This window comes from Entelurus aequoreus, linkage group LG03 (assembly GCF_033978785.1).
Source record: "Entelurus aequoreus isolate RoL-2023_Sb linkage group LG03, RoL_Eaeq_v1.1, whole genome shotgun sequence".
NCBI classification, from domain to species: Eukaryota; Metazoa; Chordata; class Actinopteri; order Syngnathiformes; family Syngnathidae; genus Entelurus; species Entelurus aequoreus.
Genome location: NC_084733.1, coordinates 2,314,305 through 2,341,063, shown reverse-complemented (window position 1 = coordinate 2,341,063; position 26,759 = coordinate 2,314,305). Strand labels below are relative to the sequence as shown.

Below are 26,759 nucleotides of genomic sequence, written 5' to 3'. Positions count from 1 at the left end.
GCATGAAACAACTAACATAACTATAGCATAGCACAACATGAAACTGTGGCATGAAACAACATAACTATGGCATAGCACAACATGAAACTGTGGCATGAAACAACTAACATAACTATGGCACAGCACAACATGAAACTGTGGCATGAAACAACTAACAACTATGGCATAGCACAACATGAAACTGTGGCATGAAACAACTAACATAACTTTGGCATAGCACAACATGAAACTGTGGCATGAAACAACTAAAAGAACTATGGCACAGCACAACATGAAACTGTGGCATGAAACAACTAACATAACTATGGCACAGCACAACATGAAACTGTGGCATGAAACAACTAACATAACTACGGCACAGCACAACATGAAACTGTGGCATGAAACAACTAACATAACTATGGCACAGCACAACATGAAACTGTGGCATGAAACAACTAACATAACTATGGCACAGCACAACATGAAACTGTGGCATGAAACAACTAACATAACTATGGCATAGCACAACATGAAACTATGGCATGAAACAACTAACATAACTATGGCATAGCACAACATGAAACTGTGGCATGAAACAACTAACATAACTGACATAGCACAACATGAAACTGTGGCATGAAACATCTAACATAACTATGGCATAACACAACATGAAACTGTGGCATGAAACAACTAACATAACTATGGCATAGCACAACATGAAACATCTGACATAACTATGGCATAGCACAACATGAAACTGTGGCATGAAACATCTGACATAACTATGGCATAGCACAACATGAAACTGTGGCATGAAACAACTAACATAACTATGGCATAGCACAACATGAAACTGTGGCATGAAACAACAACTATGGCATAGCACAACATGAAACTGTGGCATGAAACAACTAACATAAATGACATAGCACAACACGAAACTGTGGCATGAAACAACTAACATAACTATGGCATAGCACAACACGAAACTGTGGCATGAAACAACTAACATAACTATGGCATAACACAAAATGAAACTGTGGTATGAAACAACATAACTATGGCATAGCACAACATGAAACTGTGGCATGAAACAACTAACATAACTATGGCATAGAACAACATGAAACTGTGGCATGCAACAACTAACATAACTATGGCACAGCACAACATGAAACTGTGGCATCAAACAACATAACTATGGCACAGCACAACATGAAACTGTGACATGAAACAACTAACATAACTATGGCATAGCACAAAATGAAACTGTGGCATGAAACAACTAACATAACTATGGCACAGCACAACATGAAACTGTGGCATGAAACAACTCAATCAATCAATCAATCAATGTTTATTTATATAGCCCTAAATCACAAGTGTCTCAAAGGGCTGTACAAGCCACAACGACATCCTCGGTGTCGAGTGGGTCTGACATAATATTGTGAAAGTCCAACACATCAGCGAAAGTCCAGTCCATGGTGGGGCCAGCGGGAACCATCCCGAGCAGAGACGGGTCAGCAGCGTAGAGATGTCCCCATCTGATGGACAGGCTAGCGGTCCACCCCGGAGCAGAGTAGAAAAGAAAAGAAAAGAAACGGCAGATCAACTGGTCTAAAAAGGGAGTCTATTTAAAGGCTAGAGTATACAAATGAGTTTTAAGATGAGACTTAAATGCTTCTACTGAGGTAGCATCTCTAACTTTTACCGGGAGGGCATTCCATAGTATTGGAGCCCCAATAGAAAACGCTCTATAGCCCGCAGACTTTTTTTGGGCTCTGGGAATCACTAATAAGCCGGAGTTCTTTGAACGCAGATTTCTTGTCGGGACATATGGTACAATACAATCGTCAAGATAGGCAGGAGCTTGACCGTGTAGTATTTTATACGTAAGTAGTAAAACCTTAAAGTCGCATCTTAAGTGCACAGGAAGCCAGTGCAAGTGAGCCAGTATAGGTATATATATATATGTATATAAAGGTATATACAGTATAGGCGTAATATGATCAAACTTTCTTGTTTTTGTCAAAAGTCTAGCAGCCGCATTTTGTACCATCTGTAATCTTTTAATGCTAGACATAGGGAGGCCTGAAAATAAAACGTTACAGTAATCGAGACGAGATGTAACGAACGCATGAATAATGATCTCAGCATCGCTTGTGGACAAAATGGAACGAATTTTAGCGATATTACGGAGATGAAAGAAGGCCGTTTTAGTAACACTCTTAATGTGTGACTCAAACGAGAGAGTTGGGTCGAAGATAATACCCAGATTCTTTACCGAGTCGCCTTGTTTAATTGTTTGGTTGTCAAATGTTAAGGTGGTATTATTAAATAGATGTTGGTGTTGAGCAGGACCGATAATCAGCATTTCCGTTTTCTTAGCATTGAGTTGCAAAAAGTTAGCGGACATCCATTGTTTAATTTCATTAAGACACGCCTTCAGCTGACTACAATCCGGCGTGTTGGTCAGCTTTAGGGGCATGTAGGGGCATAACTATGGCATAGCACAACATGAAACTGCAGTAAACAACATAACTATGGCATAGCACAACATGAAACTGTGGCATGAACCAACTAACATAACTATGGCACAGCACAAAATGAAACTGTGGCATGAAACAACATAACTATGGCCCAGCACAACATGAAACTGTGGCATGAAACAACTAACATAACTGGCATAGCACAACATGAAACTGTATCATGAAACAAATAAATAACTGTGGCACAGCACAATATGAAACTGTGGCATGAAACAACTAACATAACTATGGCATAGCACGACATGAAACGGTGGCATGAAACGACTAACATAACTATGGCATAGCACGACATGAAACTGTGGCATGAAACAACTAACATAACTGGCATAGCACAACATGAAACTGTGGCATGAAACAACTAACATAACTATGGCATAGCACAACATGAAACTGTGGCATGAAACAACTAACATAACTATGGCACGGCACGACATGAAACTGTGGCATGCAACAACTAACATAACTATGGCACAGCACAACATGAAACTGTGGCATGAAACAACATAACTATGGCACAGCACAACATGAAACTGTGGCATGAAACAACTAACATAACTATGGCATAGCACGACATGAAACTGTGGCATGAAACAACTAACATAACTATGGCACAGCACAACATGAAACTGTGGCATGAAACAACTAACATAACTATGGCATAGCACAATATAAAACTGTGGCATGAAAAAACTAACATAACTATGGCACAGCACAACATGAAACTGTGGCATGAAACAACTAACACAACTATGGCACAGCACAACATGAAACCGTGGCATGAAACAACTAACATAACTATGGCACAGCACAACATGAAACTGTGGCATGAAACAACTAACACAACTATGGCACAGCACAACATGAAACAACTAACACAACTATGGCACAGCACGACATGAAACTGTGGCATGAAACAACTAACATAACTATGGCACAGCACAACATGAAACTGTGGCATGAAACAAGCAATGACGCCAGGTCGACTGACTGGCAAAGTGGGCTTAAATAATAGTCTCTTGATTAGAGCAGGTGCGTGTCCCGAACACCAGAGGCAGGTGAAACTAATAAGTCGCCATGGTAACTAAAACAAACAAGGGTGCACAAAAACAGGAACTATGGAGTCTAAAACTAACAGAACATAACACAAACATGATCCGGACCACGGATCATGACACTGATATCATTTATCCTCCATTCATTCATTCATATTTCATGACTATGATATTACGTGTGCTGTTCAAAACCAACAAACAAGGTAGTAATTGTGGGCATTTCTCCAACGTTCACATGTGTTTATGAAGATGTCAAAGGAGAATATTTGAAGTGTAGACTTCACACAAACTGTTGCATGCGTTGTTGTCGTCTACTGGATCGTCACTCATCAACATTTTAATCAGCGCCATTAAGCCGCTCTCTGTTTATTACTACTCATCATCATCTCCATAAACATCGCTATGATAAGAGTTTCGCCGGCGAGAGAGAGAGAGAGAGAGAGAGAGAGAGGATTATTACGCAGGAGAATAAAAGTCGGAAGCTTAACCTCGATAGTCATCAAAGGGAATTGATGATGCATCTTGGGAAATGCGACACCGGGGAATACTGTTGAGGTACTGAGAGTATTTGGTTCTTCATCGGCTTTAAACTTCACATACTTTTTTTTTTTTTTTAAATGTCTCGCCCGCCCCTCAACAACACCTCATCTATTATTCACCGCGTTTCCAGCACTATTTACAGAACGCCACATCGCGTCGCATCTGAGGCGCTTTTTAACCGTGAACGTGGACGAGAACCAACGGGACTTTTATAATCTAGCCTTTAAATAGACCCCCCTTTTTAGACCAGTTGATCTGCCGTTTCTTTTCTTCTCGCCTCTTCTCCCCTGTCCCTTGGGAGGGGGAGTTGCATAGGTCCGGTGGCCATGGATGAAGTGCTGGCTGTCCAGAGTCGGGACCCAGGGTGGACCACTAGCCTGTGCATCGGTTGGGGACATCTCTGCGCTGCTGACCCGTCTCCGCTCGGGACGGTTTCCTGCTGGCCCCACTATGGACTGGACTCTCGCTGATGTGTTGGATCCACTGTGGACTGGACTTTCACAATATTATTTCACAATATTATGTCAGACCCACTCGACATCCATTGCTTTCGGTCTCCCCCTAGATATGCGGTCCTCTCCAAGGTTTCTCATAGTCATTCACCGACGTCCCACTGGGGTGAGTTTTTCCTTGCCCGTATGTGGGCTCTGTACCGAGGATGTCGTTGTGGCTTGTGCAGCCCTTTGAGACACTTGTGATTTAGGGCTATACAAATAAACATTGATTGATTGATTGATTTTCTCTGAGTTATTTAAGGTACGGTTGGCCACCGTGCCGCTTGGATCGTTAAATCGTTGAGTCGGACACGTTTCCAGTGAGGGTTGGACTCCGTCAAGGCTGCCCTTTGTCATCGATTCTGTTCATAACTTTTATGGACAGAATTTCTAGGCGCAGTCAAGGCGTCGAGGGGATTTGGTTTGATGGCTGCAGGATTAGGTCTCTGCTTTTTGCAGATGATGTGGTCCTGATGGCTTCAACTGGTACCTCAGGATTGGCAGACCGGGGTGGTGGTTCCTCTCTTTAAGAAGGGGAACCGGAGGGTGTGTTCCAACCATCGTGGGATCACACTCCTCAGCCTTCCCGGTAAGGTCTATTCAGGTGTACTGGAGAGGAGGCTACGCCGGATAGTCCAACCTCGGATTCAGGAGGAACAGTGTGGTTTTCGTCCTGGTCGTGGAACTGTGGACCAGCTCTATACTCTCGGCAGGGTCCTTGAGGGTGCATGGGAGTTTGCCCAACCAGTCTACATGTGCTTTGTGGACTTGGAGAAGGCATTCGACCGTGTACCCCGGGAAGTCCTGTGGGGAGTGCTCCGAGAGTATGGGGTATCGGACTGTCTTATTGTGGCGGTCCGCTCCCTGTACGATCAGTGTCAGAGCTTGGTCTGCATTGCTGGCAGTAAGTCGGACACCTTTCCAGTGAGGGTTGGACTCCGCCAAGGCTGCCCTTGGTCACCGATTCTGTTCATAACTTTTATGGACAGAATTTCTAGGCGCAGTCAGGGCGTTGAGGGGATCCGGATTGGTGGCTGCAGGATTAGGTCTCTGCTTTTAGTAGATGATGTGGTCCTGATGGCTTCAATTGGCCAGGATCTTCAGCTATCACTGGATCGGTTCGCGACTGGGATGAGAATCAGCACCTCCAAGTCCGAGTCCATTGGTTCTTGCCCGGTAAAGGGTGGAGTGCCATCTCCAAGTTGGGGAGGAGATCGTGCCCCAAGTGGAGGACTTCAAGTACCTCTGAGTCTTGTTCACGAGTGAGGGAAGAGATCGACAGGCGGATCGGTGCGGCGTCTTCAGTAATGCGGACGCTGTATCGATCCGTTGTGGTGAAGAAGGAGCTGAGCCGGAAGGCAAAGCTCTCAATTTACTACTTTCCCATCCTCACCTATGGTCATGAGCTTTAAGTTATGACCGAAAGGACAAGATCACGGGTACAAGCAGCCCAAATGAGTTTCCTCCGCCGGGTGGCGGGTCTCTCCCTTAGAGATAGGGTGAGAAGCTCTGCCATCCGGGAGGAGCTCAAAGTAAAGCCGCATAAATAGAAATGTGTGTAAACTATGGTGCTATATTATTTGTTGCAATGTTGCATAATATCTAAAAAGGTATGCAATTTCATGCAGTGCATATATATATATATTTTTTGTCAAAATGAAAAGAACAAATACATTTAGTACGAAAAGACAAGGTACTTCATTGACGCGGGACATACTGAATTAAATGATGTGAAGGGCCAGATACGGCCCCCGGGCCTTGATTTTGACACCTGTTTAATAAACCATATCCAATTGTATTTACTATCTGCAAAGTGTGTGATGTCTAAAATTTAGTCAGCCATTTTGAATATTCCGCTCCGAACGTTTTCGGTAATTTCCGTAGATTGACATCACAGCAGTGACACGTCTGCACTGACCACATTATTAGATCAGTCATACTGGAAATACGCACAATTTACTTTCTGTCTTACCTCTGGTGAGAGCGGTCGCATTTTTTCCGCTCCCTTCTTCTCCCTGCTTGCTCTCTTTGTTTTGTCCTGTCTACACTTTTTTGAAGCCTTTTTCTTTGCGCTGTCCTCCAAATCTAAACATCAGACACGGAAATGATCAGCTGGACTCTCGACTCAATTGACAAAGTCTTTCCGACGAGGAAAAGAGGTTCTGGGGAGCCTGGCTGCCCTGATGGAACCATTGCTGCGGGGGTACGTGAGAGACTCCTGGGATAAATGGAGAATCATGTGCCTCTCAGTCCTTTCCATCGAGGACGTGGAAGACATCTACCTATTTTTGAACCGTCATCGCGGGGCACCTGCTGATTGGGCCGGGCATTGCTCTGGTGTATCGTCAAATTCGTAAGACGATGGCAGCCACTCAAGGAGCCCAACGGCTGTTCGTCGCAAGGGAAGGTTTGGGCCGGGCTGTGGGATCACAGTCTGGGGCGACTTCTGAACTGAATCGCAAGATGGAGCACATCATGGAAAAGCTGGTTGAAAGGGAACAATTGCATATAAGGGCCGGCATGGAATAGAACAGACAAGCCATTGTAATGTCTGCTCGCGGAAAAACAAAATCCTAATCTAGGATTTGACTCCCTCGAATGGCCTCGATGCAACAACAGGAGCAGGCTGTTCCGAAAACATCCCCCCGAGGACTCCTCAATGATGGACACTTTTAACCTCCCTCCCGCCTCAACGACACATGGAGTCGAACTTGTGCTTGCATGCAGAACGGCCCCAGGCCTATGGACACTACATCAACACACCCAAGATAATGGGCATATACACTTTTTTTTGTATTTCTTCTTTAGCACTTATCGATACTGCTACATGATAGGACAATATCTTCAATATAGAGGCAACTTATTGTTCCACTCTACTGGTACTTTAAATCTTTTTCTTCTATGTTTGAGGCCATTTCCACTGCAGTGGCTGCTGGTTGCAGGAGCTTCTGTGTGTCCTCCTCTGTGCTCTTGATCCTTCACTCTTGTTTTCATGTGTTTTTTTTGACTTTTGTTTCCGAGCCCCTTTGGGACCGCGCAACAAGACTTGGCACTTTCATGACGTCTACGCTGCTTTTTGGTGGACTTTTGTACCCCCCCTAGGGGAGAGCCTTTTGGCTATGGCCATGTTTGCACCGGAGACCCGCTGCCGTCTGCGTGGAAAGACCGGACGCCATGCGGAGGAGGTAGCTAGCGTCGAGCGTCACCAAGCCCCCGGCTGAATGAGTAAGCATCGGACACTTTGGGTCTCCCTGGCCGGATTCTCGCGGACTGGACATTGGCCGAAAGCTAGTGGGCGGCCTAGGATGGAGATGTCTCTCTTAGTTGCTTTTTGGAGTCTGTACTGTGCGCAATATGTATCGTTAATTATAGTAATACATCATCATGTATCATTAACCTGCTCAGTGGCCTGGTGGTTAGAGTGTCCGCCCTGAGATGGGTAGGTTGCGAGTTCAAACCCCGGCCGAGTCATACCAAAGACGGGAGCCATTACCTCCCTGCTTGGCACTCAGCATCAAGGCTTGGAATTGGGGGTTAAATATAGACACTTACATCATGTGTTGCCGTCATTATAACACTTATATAAGACTTTTAAAGTCTTTTTGATAGTAGGCTAATATAGACACTTACATCATGTGTTGTCTTCATTATAACACTTGCATAAGACTTTTAAATTTTTTGCGGCTCCAGACAGATTTTTGTTGTGTATTTTTGGTCCAATGCGGCTCTTTCAACATTTAGGGTTGCTGACCTGGCTGAGGGGATCATAATCAGAAAAAAGTTACATTTAAAACAAAATATGTTTTTCTTATTTTCCATAGGTGGTAAAAAAGATCAGTAATTATGGATCGTGATATCGTGATACTGTATTCATTACCCAGCCCTAGAATGGACTATTACATTACGGTGACAACGCTAACGACCGTCATTTGGCAGTAAATCATCATCATTGTCTCCACCTTCATCATCTGGACACAACCATCCGCCCGGAGGCACCTCAGCTTATCACAGATTTGCCATCCCAACAAGCCTGAAGTCTTGTTTAGTACGAGCCGCGGATTAAAGCGGAGGTGGAGATGAATGCCAAGCCGCGGGGGGGCAGAAGACATAATCACACAGCAGATTGCGTACTGTACGTGCGGACACCTCAGGAGATAAGAACATATGTTGATCCCGCCTCATTATCCTCATTAGCATAATATCAATGACTGGTCGGGTCGTCCTGCTCTGTATCAGACTGAGGTGATGGCGGGGAGTCGCCGCCGTCACGCTCGCCTCGTCTGATGGATCGCAGCGTGAACCAGCTCTTTTGTTTCAAAGCCCTGCTGGGGATCTTCTGGACGCTTATGATTTATTATTATCGTTGGTAGTATTTATGCACCAACAATGCTCGGGTGGCTGGCAAATAACTATTTTAAGTGCTGGCCTGGTTGCCAAACAGCATGGCAGCGTATTCAAATGCCAAGTCCAAGAATGCAAATGTGGGATTTTAGCTCATTTTAGGCCCCGTTTACCCTAAGGCCGTGTCTACACTAAGTCCTTTAAAGGCCTACTGAAAGCCACTACTAGCGACCACGCAGTCTGATAGTTTATATATCAATGATGAAATCTTAACATTGCAACACATGCCAATACGGCCGGGTTAACTTATAAAGTGACATTTAAAAATTTCCCGGGAAATACCCGGCTGAAACGTCGCGGTATGATGACGTATGCGCGTGACGTAGTCAGTTTAACGGAAGTTACGGTACCCCGTAGAATCCTATACAAAAAGCTCTGTTTTCATTTCATAATTCCACAGTATTCTGGACATCTTTTGCAATTTGTTTAATGAACAATGAAGGCTGCAAAGAAGACAGTTGTAGGTGGGATCGGTGTATTAGCAGCGGACTACAGCAACACAACCAGGAGGACTTTGTTGGAGAGCAGACGCGCTAGCCGGCGACCTCACCTTGACTTCCTACGTCTCCGGGCCGCCAAACGCATCGGGTGAAGTCCTTCGTCCTTCCGCCGATCGCTGGAACGCAGGTGAGCACGGGTGTTGATGAGCAGATGAGGGCTGGCTGGCGTAGGTGGAGAGCTAATGTTTTTAGCATAGCTCTGTGCGGTCCGGTTGCTAAGTAGGCTTTAATGGCGTCGTTAGCACAGCATTGTTGACCTTCGCCAGCCTGGAAAGCATTAACCGTGTATTTACATGTCCACGGTTTAATAGTATTGTTGATTTTCTATCTATCCTTCCAGTCAGGGGTTTATTTTTTTTGTTTCTATATGCAGTTAAAGCACGATGCTATCACGTTAGCTCGTAGCTAAAGCGTTTCGCCGATGTATTGTCGTGGAGATAAAAGGCACTGAATGTCCATTTCGCATTCTCGACTCTCATTTTCAAGAGGATATAGTATCCCAGGTGGTTTAAAATACAAATCCGTGATCCACAATAGAAAAAGGAGAGAGTACATAGTTCTGTGAGGTCCGGTTGCTAAGTTGCTAAATTAGCCTTAGCGTCGTTAGCAACAGCATAGTTAAGCCTTACCAGGCTGAGAATTTTTAACCGTGTAGTTACATGTACATGGTTTAATATTATTGTTGGTCTTCTGTCCATCCTTCCAGTCAGGGGTTTATTTATTTTGTTTCTATCTTCATTTGAGAACGATGCTAACACGTTAGCTCAGTAGCTAAGTGTGTCACCGATGTATTGTCTTGGAGATAAAAGTCACTTTAAATGTCCATTTCGCGTGCTCGACTCTCATTTTCAAGAGGATATAGTATCCCAGGTGGTTTAAAATACAAATCCGTGATCCACAATAGAAAAAGGAGAGAGTGTGGAATCCAATGAGCCAGCTTGTACCTAAGTTACGGTCAGAGTGAAAAAAGATACGTCCTGCACTGCCTCGCAAGTCCTTCACTGTAACGTTCCTCATCTACGAATCTTTCATCCTCGCTCAAATTAATGGGGTAATCGTCGCTTTCTCGGTCCGAACCTCTCTCGCTCCATTGTAAACAACGGGGAATTGTGAGGAATACTAGCTCCTGTGACGTCACGCTACTTCCGCTACAGGCAAGGCTTTTTTTTTTATCAGCGAGCAAAAGTTGCGAACTTTATCGTCGATTTTCTCTACTAAATCCTTTCAGCAAAAATATGGCAATATCGCGAAATGATCAAGTATGACACATAGAATGGATCTGCTATTCCCGTTTAAATTAAAAAAAATCATTTCAGTAGGCCTTTAACCCCTTAAAGCAGGGGTGGGCAATTCATTTTTACCGGGGGCCGCATGAGCAACCCGAGCACTGCTGGAGGGCCACACCGACAATATTTCAATTCAATTTTGCTCAATATTATTTTTGATATACCGTAAGATAAATAATAATAATAATAATTTCATTTAACTTAACTTTATACAAAAGCAGATTGCTTTTGATGGTTTTATTTTGAACACTGTCTTACACAACACTTCCTGATGTATAATACAATGCAAAAATGTCAAATTCTGTCACTTTATCCTGCATCCTCTTTAAAAGTCCAACATTTTTCCCCGTCAGATTTGGACAACCGTCTGTTGTCACACCTACCAGCTTGTCCCATTTCAATCCTAACACGCATTTACCTATGTGAACAAGTCATTACCTGTGGTTGTCTCTTGAATTGACTGCATGGCTGCCAGCTACTCCGTCATTTGAAAGTCTGCAGTTATCCCACGTAAGAAGATGAGCAGCTGGGCGGTGTCACGTACATCGCAGCTCTCATCCAAAGCCGGCGAAAAACAGTCAAAGTCGGCCGTTCTGTTCTTCAGCCGAAGCTTCAAGTTGGTCTCAACCCGCCTGGTTACAGTGCGTCGGGAGAGTGACACGTTCTCAAATGCGGCCCTCTTCTCCGGGCACGTCAGCGCAACAGAGTCCAATAAGCACTCCTTAATAAACTCTCCGTCTGAAAACGCCTTACTTTTTTTGGCGATTTTGTGAGAAATGACGAAACTTGTCCTGACGGCTGCATCTCTGGGGGTGTGACATTTGGCAAAAAGTCCTTTGCAGTTTTACCATCAACGCATCAGCCTCCCTTGCGCGCTCTTCATCAGACAGATTCCGGTATTTTTCCTGGTGCTTCGTGGTGTAGTGGCGATTCAAATGATATTCTTTAAACACAGCAACGTGTGTACCACAAATTAAGCACACGGCTTTACCTTTAATTTCTGCAAAGAAATACTTGGTAGTCCATGTCTTGTTGAAAACACGCCATTCCTCATCAACTTTTCTCTTTTTAGCGTCTCGGGGATAACCGGGCATCACTTGTCGCTGTGCACCTTCACTCACAGGTTACACCCGGACATACGCCCATAAATAACGCTTTTCAAAATAAAAGCAGCACAGTTGTATTGCAGGCACGACATAGATGTTTTTTAAATTTTATTTTGTAATTTGTGATTAGCCTCACGCGGGCGCACAAAAGGGCCGGATGTGGCCCGCGGGCCCCCGAATGCCCAGGTCTGTCTTACATAAAGATTGTGAACAATAGGCAAAATGCCCCCCAAAAAAGTGCAGTTCCTCTTTAAGCATTTCTTACGTATTCATATTTTTGCACCTTTATTTTGAAAGGTTATCGTTAGGTGTTCAATGTGATTTTAGAACAATGATTGAGTGTTTTCCATGCTTTTGTGTCGACATTTTCTTTTTGTCTCTGCCTTAATAGCTGAGGGGATTATTAGAACCAGAAGAAGGTTGGAAATAAAAACGTTTACATTTGATGTATTTTTCTCCCGCTCCCTATTTGACATGTATTGAGTTTCATTGTGATAGTTTTCAACGACTCAGTTCCCTAAAAGGCTGAGAGAGTGCGTGTCTCCGAGGAGATCGATACCGTCCCGCAGCACGAGGCAGGCACTTCCTCAAAGACGGTCAGATGAAGCGCGAACAAAGAGGAAAAAGGCTAAAAGAAAGTCTTTTGAAGGCTAAATCGCGGGATTAGACGAGGGTCTCCTTCTGGACCACTGAACCGTGTGTGTGTGTGTGTGTGTGTGCGTGTGTGTGTGCGCACGTACGTGTGTGTGCACGTGTGTGTGTGTGCGTGTGTGTGTGTGCACACGTCTTCCTATCTTTGTGGGGCAGCCCCGTATTTACCATCATGAGGTCATTTTTTGCACTATGGGGACGTTTTGACTGGTCCTCACTAGGAAAAAGGTAAGACTATAAGAACGTTTTGACTGGTCCTCACTAGGAAAAAGGTAAGACTATAAGGACGTTTTGACTGGTCCTCACCAGGAAAAAGGTGCTGGTAAAGACTATGGGGACGTTTTGACTGGTCCTCACTAGGAAAAATGTGCTGGTAAAGACGACTATGGGGACGTTTTGACTGGTCCTCACTAGGAAAAAGGTAAGACTATACGGACGTTTTGACTGGTCCTCACTAGGAAAAAGATAAGACTATGGGGACGTTTTGACTGGTCCTCACCAGGAAAAAGGTGCTAGGAAAGACGACTATGAGGACGTTTTGACTGGTCCTCACTAGGAAAAAGGTGCTGGTAAAGACGACTATGAGGACGTTTTGACTGGTCCTCACTAGGAAAAAGGTGCTGGTAAAGACGACTATGGGGACGTTTTGACTGGTCCTCACTAGGAAAAAGATAAGACTATGGGGACGTTTTGACTGGTCTTCACTAGGAAAAAGATAAGACTATGGGGACGTTTTGACTGGTCCTCACTAGGAAGAAGGTGCTGGTAAAGACGACTATGAGGACGTTTTGACTGGTCCTCACTCGGAAAAAGGTAAGACTATAAGGACGTTTTGACTGGTCCTCACTAGGAAAAAGGTAAGACTATAAGGACGTTTTGACTGGTCCTCACTAGGAAAAAGGTAAGACTATGGGGACGTTTTGACTGGTCCTCACTAGGAAAAGGGTGCTGGTAAAGACGACTATGGGGACGTTTTGACTGGTCCTCACTAGGAAAAAGATAAGACTATGGGGACGTTTTGACTGGTCCTCACTAGGAAAAAGGTAAGACTATGAGGACGTTTTGACTGGTCCTCACTAGGAAAAAGGCAAGACTATGAGGACGTTTTGACTGGTCCTCACTAGGAAAAGGGTGCTGGTAAAGACGACTATGGGGACGTTTTGACTGGTCCTCACTAGGAAAAAGATAAGACTATGGGGACGTTTTGACTGGTCCTCACTAGGAAAAAGGTAAGACTATGGGGACGTTTTGACTGGTCCTCACTAGGAAAAAGGTAAGACTATGGGGACGTTTTGACTGGTCCTCACTAGGAAAAAGGTGCTGGTAAAGACGACTATGAGGACGTTTTGACTGGTCCTCACTAGGAAAAAGGTGCTGGTAAAGACGACTATGGGGACGTTTTGACTGGTCCTCACTAGGAAAAAGATAAGACTATGGGGACGTTTTGACTGGTCCTCACTTGGAAAAAGGTAAGACTATGGGGACGTTTTGACTGGTCCTCACCAGGAAAAAGGTGCTGGTAAAGACGACCTTGAGGACGTTTTGACTGGTCCTCACTAGGAAAAAGGTGCTGTAAAGGCGACTATGGGGACGTTTTGACTGGTCCTCACTAGGAAAAAGGTGCTGGTAAAGAAGACTATGGGGACGTTTTGACTGGTCCTCACTAGGAAAAAGGTGCTGGTAAAGACGACTATGAGGACGTTTTGACTGGTCCTCACTAGGAAAAAGGTGCTGGTAAAGACGACTATGAGGACGTTTTGACTGGTCCTCACTAGGAAAAAGATAAGACTATGGGGACGTTTTGACTGGTCCTCACTAGGAAAAAGATAAGACTATGGGGACGTTTTGACTGGTCCTCACTAGGAAAAAGGTGCTGGTAAAGACGACTATGGGGACGTTTTGACTGGTCCTCACTAGGAAAAAGGTGCTGGTAAAGACGACTATGGGGACGTTTTGACTGGTCCTCACTAGGAAGAAGGTGCTGGTAAAGACGACTATGAGGACGTTTTGACTGGTCCTCACTAGGAAAAAGATAAGACTATGAGGACGTTTTGACTGGTCCTCACTAGGAAAAAGGTGCTGGTAAAGACGACTATGGGGACGTTTTGACTGGTCCTCACTAGGAAAAAGGTGCTGGTAAAGACGACTATGGGGACGTTTTGACTGGTCCTCACTAGGAAGAAGGTGCTGGTAAAGACGACTATGAGGACGTTTTGACTGGTCCTCACTAGGAAAAAGGTAAGACTATAAGAACGTTTTGACTGGTCCTCACTAGGAAAAAGGTAAGACTATAAGAACGTTTTGACTGGTCCTCACCAGGAAAAAGGTGCTGGTAAAGACGACTATGGGGACGTTTTGACTGGTCCTCACTAGGAAAAAGGTGCTGGTAAAGACGACTATGAGGACGTTTTGACTGGTCCTCACTAGGAAAAAGATAAGACTATGGGGACGTTTTGACTGGTCCTCACTAGGAAAAAGATAAGACTATGGGGACGTTTTGACTGGTCCTCACTAGGAAAAAGGTAAGACTATGAGGACGTTTTGACTGGTCCTCACTAGGAAAAAGGTGCTGGTAAAGACGACTATAGGGACGTTTTGACTGGTCCTTACTAGGAAAAAGGTGCTGGTAAAGACGACTATGGGGACGTTTTGACTGGTCCTCACTAGGAAGAAGGTGCTGGTAAAGACGACTATGAGGACGTTTTGACTGGTCCTCACTAGGAAAAAGGTGCTGGTAAAGACGACTATGAGGACGTTTTGACTGGTCCTCACTAGGAAAAAGATAAGACTATGGGGACGTTTTGACTGGTCCTCACTAGGAAAAAGATAAGACTATGGGGACGTTTTGACTGGTCCTCACTAGGAAAAAGGTAAGACTATGAGGACGTTTTGACTGGTCCTCACTAGGAAAAAGGTGCTGGTAAAGACGACTATGGGGACGTTTTGACTGGTCCTCACTAGGAAAAAGGTGCTGGTAAAGACGACTATGGGGACGTTTTGACTGGTCCTCACTAGGAAGAAGGTGCTGGTAAAGACGACTATGAGGACGTTTTGACTGGTCCTCACTAGGAAAAAGGTAAGACTATAAGAACGTTTTGACTGGTCCTCACTAGGAAAAAGGTAAGACTATAAGAACGTTTTGACTGGTCCTCACCAGGAAAAAGGTGCTGGTAAAGACGACCTTGAGGACGTTTTGACTGGTCCTCACTAGGAAAAAGGTGCTGTAAAGGCGACTATGGGGACGTTTTGACTGGTCCTCACTAGGAAAAAGGTGCTGGTAAAGAAGACTATGGGGACGTTTTGACTGGTCCTCACTAGGAAAAAGGTGCTGGTAAAGACGACTATGAGGACGTTTTGACTGGTCCTCACTAGGAAAAAGGTGCTGGTAAAGAAGACTATGGGGACGTTTTGACTGGTCCTCACTAGGAAAAAGGTGCTGGTAAAGACGACTATGAGGACGTTTTGACTGGTCCTCACTAGGAAAAAGGTGCTGGTAAAGACGACTATGAGGACGTTTTGACTGGTCCTCGCTAGGAAGAAGGTGCTGGTAAAGACGACTGTGAGGACAAATAAATACATGTTTGGGGAACATTGCTCATGTCTGCACAACACAAACAACAACAACAACAACAACTAACATTGGTTATGAAAGTTAGCATCTGAGTGCTAACTCACTTGCAGGATGATGAGATGGCGAACACGTTGTTGCTATTCTGCACGAGCAACACACACAAGAGAGAGAGAGAGAAAAATGCTAGGATGAGCTCCTTTCTCCTCACACTAGATTGTGTATTTCTGGGAGCACATTAGCAACACAAAGCACCGTAACCTGCAAGCTTTAATGTGTGTGTGTGTGTGCGTGTGTGTGTGTGCGCGTGTGTGTGTGTGTGTGTGTGTGTGTGTGTGTGTGTGTGTGTGTGTGTGTGTGTGTGTGTGTGTGTGTGTGTGTGTGTGTGTGTGTGTGTGTGTGTGTGTTAGCAGGAAAATGGAACCTGAATGGGCAGCGTGACTGTGGTGCTTGTGTGACCTACATCTCGCTGCTGCGTTGTGTAGAAGTATTAAATGTGTGTATTTACCGCCTGTATCTCGTTATAGTGCAATTATACACACAAACACACACACACACACACACACACACGTATGGCATGGCAACAACGTGGAAGTGAACAAATTGTGTGAACGTTGCGCTTCGCTTTCGCCAAAAGCTTTGGTTGAGTGCTCTGAATTGGATTAGCTGGAACATTTTCTATTGTCAGAGCCCCCACCCCCCCCCCCCCCCCAAACCCCCGTCTATTATACTTCCCATAATGCACTAGGACAATTATCATCAGTCTGATTATCATTCTACAATATGGATGTTTGTTTGTGCGTTTAAGCTAACTCTACTATTCCTGAGGGTCCGCACACACAAAAGGGTGAAAATGTGTCGGGTTGACTTGGAAGTTCTCACACAGTGCCGATTGCAAATTTAGGGCGTTGAGCCGTATCGCCGCCTCGTTTGGTGTTTCAGTATCGACATGATACCAACTAAAACAGAGGTGATGAACGACTAAAAGAACAAGATGAAGAGACCAGGTCCCAGAACAGGATCTGCTCCCAATGAGACCAGGTCCCAGAACAGGATCCGCTCCCAATGAGACCACGTCCCAGAACAGGATCTGCTCCCAATGAGACCAGGTCCCAGAACAGGATCTGCTCCCAATGAGACCACGTCCCAGAACAGGATCTGCTCCCAATGAGACCACGTCCCAGAACAGGATCTGCTCCCAATGAGACCAGGTCCCAGAACAGGATCTTCTCCCAATGAGCCCACATCCCAGAACAGGATCCGCTCCCAATGAGACCAGGTCCCAGAACAGTATCGGCTCCCAATGAGACCAGGTCCCAGAACAGTATCGGCTCCCAATGAGACCAGGTCCCAGAACAGGATCTTCTCCCAATGAGCCCACGTCCCAGAACAGGATCCGCTCCCAATGAGACCAGGTCCCAGAACAGTATCTGCTCCCAATGAGACCAGGTCCCAGAACAGGATCCGCTCCCAATGAGACCAGGTCCCAGAACAGGATCTGCTCCCAGTGAGACCACGTCCCAGAACAGGATCTGCTCCCAATGAGACCACGTCCCAGAACAGGATCTGCTCCCAATGAGACCAGGTCCCAGAACAGGATCTTCTCCCAATGAGCCCACGTCCCAGAACAGGATCCGCTCCCAATGAGACCAGGTCCCAGAACAGTATCGGCTCCCAATGAGACCAGGTCCCAGAACAGGATCTTCTCCCAATGAGCCCACGTCCCAGAACAGGATCCGCTCCCAATGAGACCAGGTCCCAGAACAGTATCTGCTCCCAATGAGACCAGGTCCCAGAACAGGATCTGCGACGATTGCAAATTTAGGGCGTTGAACCGTATCGCCGCCTCGTTTGGTGTTTCAGTATCGACCTGATACCAACTAAAACAGAGGTGATGAACGACTAAAAGAACAACAAGATGAAGAGACCAGGTCCCAGAACAGGATCTGCTCCCAATGAGACCAGGTCCCAGAACAGGATCCGCTCCCAATGAGACCGGGTCCCGGAACAGGATCTGCTCCCAATGAGACCGGGTCCCAGAACAGGATCTGCTCCCAATGAGACCACGTCCCAGAACAGGATCCGCTCCCAATGAGACCACGTCCCAGAACAGGATCTGCTCCCAATGAGACCACATCCCAGAACAGGATCTGCTCCCAATGAGACCAGGTCCCAGAACAGGATCCGCTCCCAATGAGACCGTGTCCCGGAACAGGATCTGCTCCCAATGAGACCAGGTCCCAGAACAGGATCTGCTCCCAATGAGACCACGTCCCAGAACAGGATCTGCTCCCAATGAGACCACGTCCCAGAACAGGATCCGCTCCCAATGAGACCACGTCCCAGAACAGGATCCGCTCCCAATGAGACCACGTCCCAGAACAGGATCCGCTCCCAATGAGACCAGGTCCCGGAACAGGATCCGCTCCCAATGAGACCAGGTCCCGGAACAGGATCCGCTCCCAATGAGACCAGGTCCCGGAACAGGATCTGCTCCCAATGAGACCACGTCCCAGAACAGGATCCACTCCCAATGAGACCAGGTCCCAGAACAGGATGAGACCAGGTCCCAGAACAGGAGGCAGAGTTTGTTTCCACACATTCTCGGCGTGTTCTTTAATAAAGTCAACTTTCATACATTTTTATTTCTTTTTTTTTTTAAATCCTCAAATGGTGCGGCTCATTCATAAACCCAAGTACATGAACGTGCACCAGCCATTCAGAACCCAGGACGGGTCCAGAGAAGGGGAACCAAGTTCACCAGCGTCACATTCTGCTTCATTGCCATGCATTTTTCATATGCACACCCCACCCCACCCCCCCACCATCACACAGTGCCATTCCCTGACGGAATAACATCGCCCCCGGCAACCATCCATATAGCTTAAACATAGCCGCTGATGTTTGCGATGTGTACGTGTGTGTGTGTGTGTGTGTGTGTGAGAGAGAGAGGGAGATGATAGTGAGTGCAGAGAGGAAAAGAAATAGACGGAGAGCGAGAAAGGGAGAAAATGTTCCCCCTTGCCTGTTAAATATTTGAGATGGCTTCAGTGGAGAAGTGATGTAGTCAGAGACGCAACTGCTAGCCCACTGCTCGTGTGTGTGTGTGTGTGTGTGTGTGTGTGTGTGTGTGTGTGTGTGTGTGTGTGTGTGTGTGTGTGTGTGTGTGTGTGTGTGTGTGTGTGTGTGTGTGTGTGTGTGTGTGTGTGTGTGTGTGTGTGTGTGCTTGTATTTCCACCCTTCTTGAGACATGAAGAAGGAAAAGTATCTTCCATGTGAGGAGGTGTGAACAAGTGATGACATAAATCAATAACATTGCATCTAATAGACAATGTCTCATTAGCACCCCTGCTGGTCAATATGAGGGTGGTCCCAAAAAGGAGGGACTTTTCACATTGACTCTGTTGCAAGTCTTGTGTGTTCTTTGTAACTTGTTTGTGTCTGCTATGGAGGGTTTTTTTCCTGGTCTCAGTCTGCACCACCTCCAGCCTTAGACTGTATATTTTTTTTACTCACCCCCTCCACCACCAATGTTTACCCGTTTTCCACCTTTTTAAGGGGCGCCGGAAGTTGGCTGACCCGCCAGCGGTCCTGCTTCTGTCTCCCTGTAATGTTTGTCTGCTCTTGAGTGGGACTGTGCTGAAAACTGTGTGTCGGTTTTAAAAGTTCTCCCCCTCTGGTCAACATATGAAATAACAAGTGTGTGAAAGAAATTGAAATGCGCCCCCTTTGGCCAAAATTTGTGAAAATAAATAAATATGTATATAGAGACTTGATTAAATTACTTAAAGTACATAATGAAGATTAAAAACCATTTACAAACAAAAAATTAAAAAAATTTAAAGCTTACCTTTTTTATATTCGCATAGTATGTATATATTATTAATGGTTAAAATACAAATCTTTATATATCTAGAAAGGCTGGTCCTAAAGAGGTAGGCATTTTCCAGAGGTCCTAAGTACAAGAATTTGTGTTCTTGTATTTCTACCCTTGTTGAGACATCAACAAGGACAAGTAGCTTCCATATGAGGACCGGTGAACAAGTTAGGACCGAAATCATGGTCCCAATACGGAAAACCGTTACATCTAATAGAGAATGTCTCATTTGGTGGAGAAATCTGTCAAAATGAGGGTGGTCCCAAAAAGGAGGGATTTTTCAAATTTACTGTGTGTCGCTTTTAAAAGTGCTCCCCCTCTGGTCAACGTATGAAATAACAAGTGTGTGTAAGAAATTGAAATGCACCCCCTTTGGCAAAAAAATTATTAAAAAATATGTATATAGAGACGTACTGTAATAACAAAGTAAATAATGAAGATTAAAAAACAATTACAAAGAAAATATTCAAAACAATTATAATGAACTAAAAGCTTACCTTTTTTATATTTGCATAGTATGTATATATTATTAATGTTGTAAATACACACCTTGATATTTTTAGAAAGGCTGGTCCTAAAGAAGATAAGAAATACAAGTGTGTGTGTGTGTGTGTGTGTGTGTGTGTGTGTGTGTGTGTGTGTGTGTGTGTGTGTGTGTGTGTGTGTGTGTGTGTGTGTGTGTGTGTGTGTGTGTGTGTGGAGAGAAAGCGTCAGTGCTGTCACTTTGGACTAGTGGTGTTTATCTAAAGGGAAAGTGGAGCACCAGGAAGAGGAACACTACAGCACTCCTACTTCTATTGACTATCAAAACAGCCACGCAATTAACCCGCACCGATATTCCCATAAAACTGCATGGCAACGTTTTACTATTAATATACTATTTGGGATATAAATCCAGCAGATGCAAGAACAAGCATAATTGATCTTTTTCTCGGTTTTGCTACTTGTTGCTAGGCAGAATTCATAGAGCAAACAACAACAAAAAAGCCACGTAGCCATAAAATATGAATAAAGTCTGCTATGATGTTAAATGGTATGAACCACATACAGATCGTTCGCCAGTTATTCAAAAAGAAGACATGGGAAAGTACATCAAAATAATTGTCTGGAAAAGGAACAGCGAAACCAAAAGTACAGTCTCTTAGTGGGTTTTTTTGAAAAACAAAATGTCGTAATATTTATAACTAGAAAATTCCCATTTTTGATGGGCTTGCTATCTGTGCCCTGGACCTTTGGCCGGGGGTCACCGGAAGTCGCCGTACTTTGAAGATGGTGCAGAGTGTCCGAATCCGTGAGTTTTAGGTGTAACTGTACAAAAGCCTTCCTTCCAATGGCCATCCAGCCATAACTAAAAATAGGACGTACATTTTTTTTAAAGTAGACAAGTGTGTGAACAAAATGAGACGTTAAGCACCGAGCTACGTGAAAGTATGGCTGAGCTACAAGAGGAGGTAATCTTGTCTTTTTGGCGTTAGTCTCAAAGCAATCGTCCATGAAACGGGTATGTACCCATTAAATAGTGTGTGGTGTAGCAGTTTTGAAAAACATTGTAAGACTAATAACAACAGTGATGTTCCAAGCACAACATATTTGCAATTTACGATCAAATTCGACAACAAAACGTCAGATGCATGACAATGACATCCTTTTCTAGGTCATGTGACTTGTTTGCCACCTGTTGCTAGGCAGAATATACGGAGCCAAACGGTAGTGCGGTTAAAATAACTTACAGAACGACAAAATACGTCAGAGGCAACGGGAATTATGGGAAAAACGAGACTAACATGTTGAGAAATTCAAGTTCTTAAAATTACTTTTTGGCATTGATCGATATAGTTCATATATTTTACTGTATTTTTTTATATATACCAAAAATTTTAATTTAGCAAAAATATTTTTTTTTAGTTTAGTTTAGTTTATTATTATTCTATTGATCGATATAGTTAACATAATATATTTTACTCTATTTTTTTTTATTTTTATATATACCAAAAATTATAATTTAGCAAAAATATTTTAATTTAATGGGATGCATGACAATGACATCCTTTTCTAGGTCATGTGACTTGTTTGCCACCTGTTGCTAGGCAGAATATACGGAGCCAAACGGTAGTGCGGTTAAAATAACTTACAGAACGACAAAATACGTCAACAGAGTTGTTGAGAAATTCATGTTCTTAAAAGTACTTTTTGGCATTGATCGATATAGTTAACTTCATATATTTTACTGTATTTTTTAATTTTTATTTATATACCAAAAATTATAATTTAGCAAAATTATTTAAATTCCTTTTTTTGCATTGATCGATATAGTTAACTTCATATATTTTACTGTATTTTTTTTTATATACCAAAAATTATAATTTAGCAAAATTATTTAAATTCCTTTTTTTGCATTGATCGATATAGTTAACTTCATATATTTTACTGTATTTTTTAATTTTTATTTATACACCAAAAATTATAATTTAGCAAAATTATTTAAATTCCTTTTTTGGCATTGATCGATATAGTTAACTTAATATATTTTACTGTATTTTTATTTATATACCAAAAATTATAATTTAGCAAAAGTAGTTAAAATCCTTTTTTTGCATTGATCGATATAGTTAACTTCATATATTTTACTGTATTTTTATTTATATACCAAAAATTATAATTTAGCAAAATTATTTAAATTCCTTTTTTTGCATTGATCGATATAGTTAACTTCATATATTTTACTGTATTTTTTAATTTTTATTTATACACCAAAAATTATAATTTAGCAAAATTATTTAAATTCCTTTTTTTGCATTGATCGATATAGTTAACTTCATATATTTTACTGTATTTTTTAATTTTTATTTATACACCAAAAATTATAATTTAGCAAAATTATTTAAATTCCTTTTTTTGCATTGATCGATATAGTTAACTACATATATTTTACTGTATTTTTATTTATATACCAAAAATTATAATTTAGCAAAAGTAGTTAAATTCCTTTTTTTGCATTGATCGATATAGTTAACTTAATATATTTTACTGTATTTTTATTTATATACCAAAAATTATAATTTAGCAAAAGTAGTTAAATTCCTTTTTTTGCATTGATCGATATAGTTAACTTCATATATTTTACTGTATTTTTATTTATATACCAAAAATTATAATTTAGCAAAAGTAGTTAAATTCCTTTTTTGCATTGATCGATATAGTTAACTTAATATATTTTACTGTATTTTTATTTATATACCAAAAATTATAATTTAGCAAAATTATTTACATTCATTTTTTTGCATTGATCGATATAGTTAACTTCATATATTTTACTGTATTTTTTAATTTTTATTTATACACCAAAAATTATAATTTAGCAAAATTATTTAAATTCCTTTTTTTGCATTGATCGATATAGTTAACTTCATATATTTTACTGTATTTTTTAATTTTTATTTATACACCAAAAATTATAATTTAGCAAAATTATTTAAATTCCTTTTTTTGCATTGATCGATATAGTTAACTACATATATTTTACTGTATTTTTATTTATATACCAAAAATTATAATTTAGCAAAAGTAGTTAAATTCCTTTTTTTGCATTGATCGATATAGTTAACTTAATATATTTTACTGTATTTTTATTTATATACCAAAAATTATAATTTAGCAAAAGTAGTTAAATTCCTTTTTTTGCATTGATCGATATAGTTAACTTCATATATTTTACTGTATTTTTATTTATATACCAAAAATTATAATTTAGCAAAAGTAGTTAAATTCCTTTTTTGCATTGATCGATATAGTTAACTTAATATATTTTACTGTATTTTTATTTATATACCAAAAGTTATAATTTAGCAAAATTATTTACATTCATTTTTTTGCATTGATCGATATAGTTAACTTCATATATTTTACTGTATTTTTTAATTTTTATTTATACACCAAAAATTATAATTTAGCAAAATTATTTAAATTCCTTTTTTTGCATTGATCGATATAGTTAACTTAACATATTTTACTGTATTTCTTTTTATATACCAAAAATTATAATTTAGCAAAATTATTTAAATCCCTTTTTTTGCATTGATCGATATAGTTAACTTAATATATTTTACTGTATTTTTTTTATATACCAAAAATTATAATTTAGCAAAATTATTTAAATTCATTTTTTTTGCATTGATCGATATAGTTAACTTCATATATTTTACTGTATTTTTTAATTTTTATTTATACACCAAAAATTATAATTTAGCAAAATGATTTAAATTCCTTTTTTTGCATTGATCGATATAGTTAACTTAATATATTTTACTGTATTTTTTTTTATATACCAAAAATTATAATTTAGCAAAAGTAGTTAAATTCCTTTTTTTGCATTGATCGATATAGTTAACTTAATATATTTTACTGTATTTTTATTTATACACCAAAAATTATAATTTAGCAAAAGTAGTTAAATTCCTTTTTTTGCATTGATCGATATAGTTAACTTCATATATTTTACTGTATTTTTTTTTATATACCAAAAATTATAATTTAGCTAAAATATTTTAATTTAATGGGGACGATGCAAATGAGATACAAACTATTATTTTCCAGTTTGTGGTGGTACATTATTTTTGAATGTGTCGACATCATGGCAATAAATGACACATTTTGTTACAATTTGTAATAATTTAAAAACACATACACTTAAAAAATCCATGCTATACAATACAATGAAATATATATCTTCACTACTTCATAACATTGATTAAAGTGCACAGATGACCAAAACAAAATCCAGTCTCGCATTCTATTTAAAAAAAATAGTCAAAAAAGATTGAATATGGTTTAAAAAATGGTATGGATAGAAAATTAATAGAAATTCATCATAAAATATATTCTAATTATTGAGATGCACCTGCTTTGCATGAATAAGGGAGGCAAGGGGAGGACACAGCGCCCTCTGGTGGCGGCTACTTTTTATACATCCATTATGCATGAGTGCGCACGCACCTATTTAGATGATTAATTAGGCATTGTGTGTGTGTTTAATGGCAAGTGCGCATGCGTGCTCAGGCCAGCATGACTTCAATAAAGTGTTTATGCAGAATGCAAATGAGCCAATCAAAGCAATCAATGACAGATTGGCGCATGCGCACAGCAAACTCACTTGGGGTTGGAGCTGTTCCAGTAGACGGAGTGTCGGTCAAACACGATCTTGTCCTCGGCCCCCACGCACACCCACGACAGCACGGTCAGCACCAGCACCTCCGTGGCACACTTCCGGCCCCTCATCCTAACTTCCACGTCTCTCTGCTTCTGGGGGGGCTCCTTTTTCTTGGAGGGTGAAGATGTGGTCTGAGGTTGAGGTCCACAAAGGCGGCGCGCTGCGTGGCGTTCAAGTCATCCTGGTGGGGGGGTGGGGGGGGGAAGTTGAGACGGGTCTCACCGGGGGTCCGCTTCCAGACGGGCGTGCGCGTCGACGGTACTCACGCGTGCACGCGCGGGGTTCTGCGACTCCTCGGGAAGGGTCCGAACTTTTGTCCCATGGAGCTGGCACAGGTGGTCCACTTCTACGGTGATGCGTTCAGGTGCATGTTGTTGTGTTTTTCTCTGCAGGCGCGCTTCACTCAATAAAAGGAGAGAGAAAATCCAAGCTCCGCTCTTTAAAAAAAAAAAAAACCGTATATAAAAATCCACGCCGCGTCCCGGTGAATGTGTGCAGCGTGTACGAGGATCCCCGCCACAGCGCGTCCACGCCACACCCACTCGCTCCCCTCCACGTCCGCGCTCTTTTATTCGTCTGCGAGGGCGGGGCCTGTGGGGACGCTCCCTTGCGGCCGGCACAAGTATTGACGTTGCCGATACCGGGTCCGTATCGCTCATGCGCTCAATCAGCGTGATGACGTCAATGAAATGCAGTCCCGCTATACCAGGGGTCAGCAACCTTTTTGAAAGCAAGAGCTACTTCTTGGGTAGTGATTAATGCGAAGGGCTACCAGTTTGATACACACTTCAATAAATTGCCAGAAATAGCCAATTTGCTCAATTTACCTTTAACTCTATGTTATTATTAATAATTAATGATATTTACACTTAATTGGACAGTTTAAAAGAGGAGAAAACACGAAAAAAATGACAATTACATTTTGAAACATAGTTTATCTTCAATTTCGACTCTTTAAAATTCAAAATTCAACCGAAAAAAAAGAAGACAAAAACTAGCTAATTCGAATCTTTTTGAAAAAATGTAAAAAATAATTTATGGAACATCATTAGTAATTTTTCCCGATTAAGATTAATTTTAGAATTTTGATGACATGTTTTAAATAGGTTAAAATCCAATCTGCAGTTTGTTAGAATATATAACAAATTGGACCAAGCTATATTTCTAACAAAGACAAATCATCATTTCTTCTAGATTTTCCAGAACAAAAATTTTAAAAGAAATTCAAAAGACTTTGAAATAAGATTTAAATTTGATTCTGCAGATTTTCTAGATTTTCCAGAATATTTTTTTTGAATTTTAATCATAATAAGTTTGAAGAAATATTTCACAAATATTCTTCGTCGAAAAAACAGAAGCTAAAATGAAGAATTAAATAAAAATTTATTTATTATTCTTTACAATAAAAAAATATATATACTTGAACATTGATTTAAATTGTCAGGAAATAAGAGGAAGGAATTTAAAGGTAAAAAGGTATATGTGTTTAAAAATCCTAAAATCATTTTTAAGGTTGTATTTTTTCCTCTAAAATTGTCTTTCTG

At 41.7% G+C, this 26,759-nt stretch overlaps 1 protein-coding gene across 2 annotated transcripts in view; it reads right to left on the bottom strand.

Annotated features, from left to right (window-relative positions):
- The window catches only part of efna2a (ephrin-A2a), a 228,813-nt gene extending 203,081 nt beyond the window's left edge, over positions 1-25,732 (bottom strand). Inside the window, exons 1-2 of one of the 2 annotated variants that reach the window (XM_062040961.1) lie at positions 25,482-25,732; positions 25,159-25,396 (exon numbers count right to left, since the gene is read on the bottom strand). In XM_062040961.1, the coding sequence (XP_061896945.1) occupies positions 25,159-25,283 (125 nt within the window). In that variant the 5' untranslated portion in view covers positions 25,284-25,396; positions 25,482-25,732. Of the gene's footprint in view, positions 1-25,158 lie in introns of both variants that reach the window. The other variant, XM_062040962.1, reaches the window with a different exon arrangement.
- Between the last annotated feature and the right edge of the window lie 1,027 nt (positions 25,733-26,759).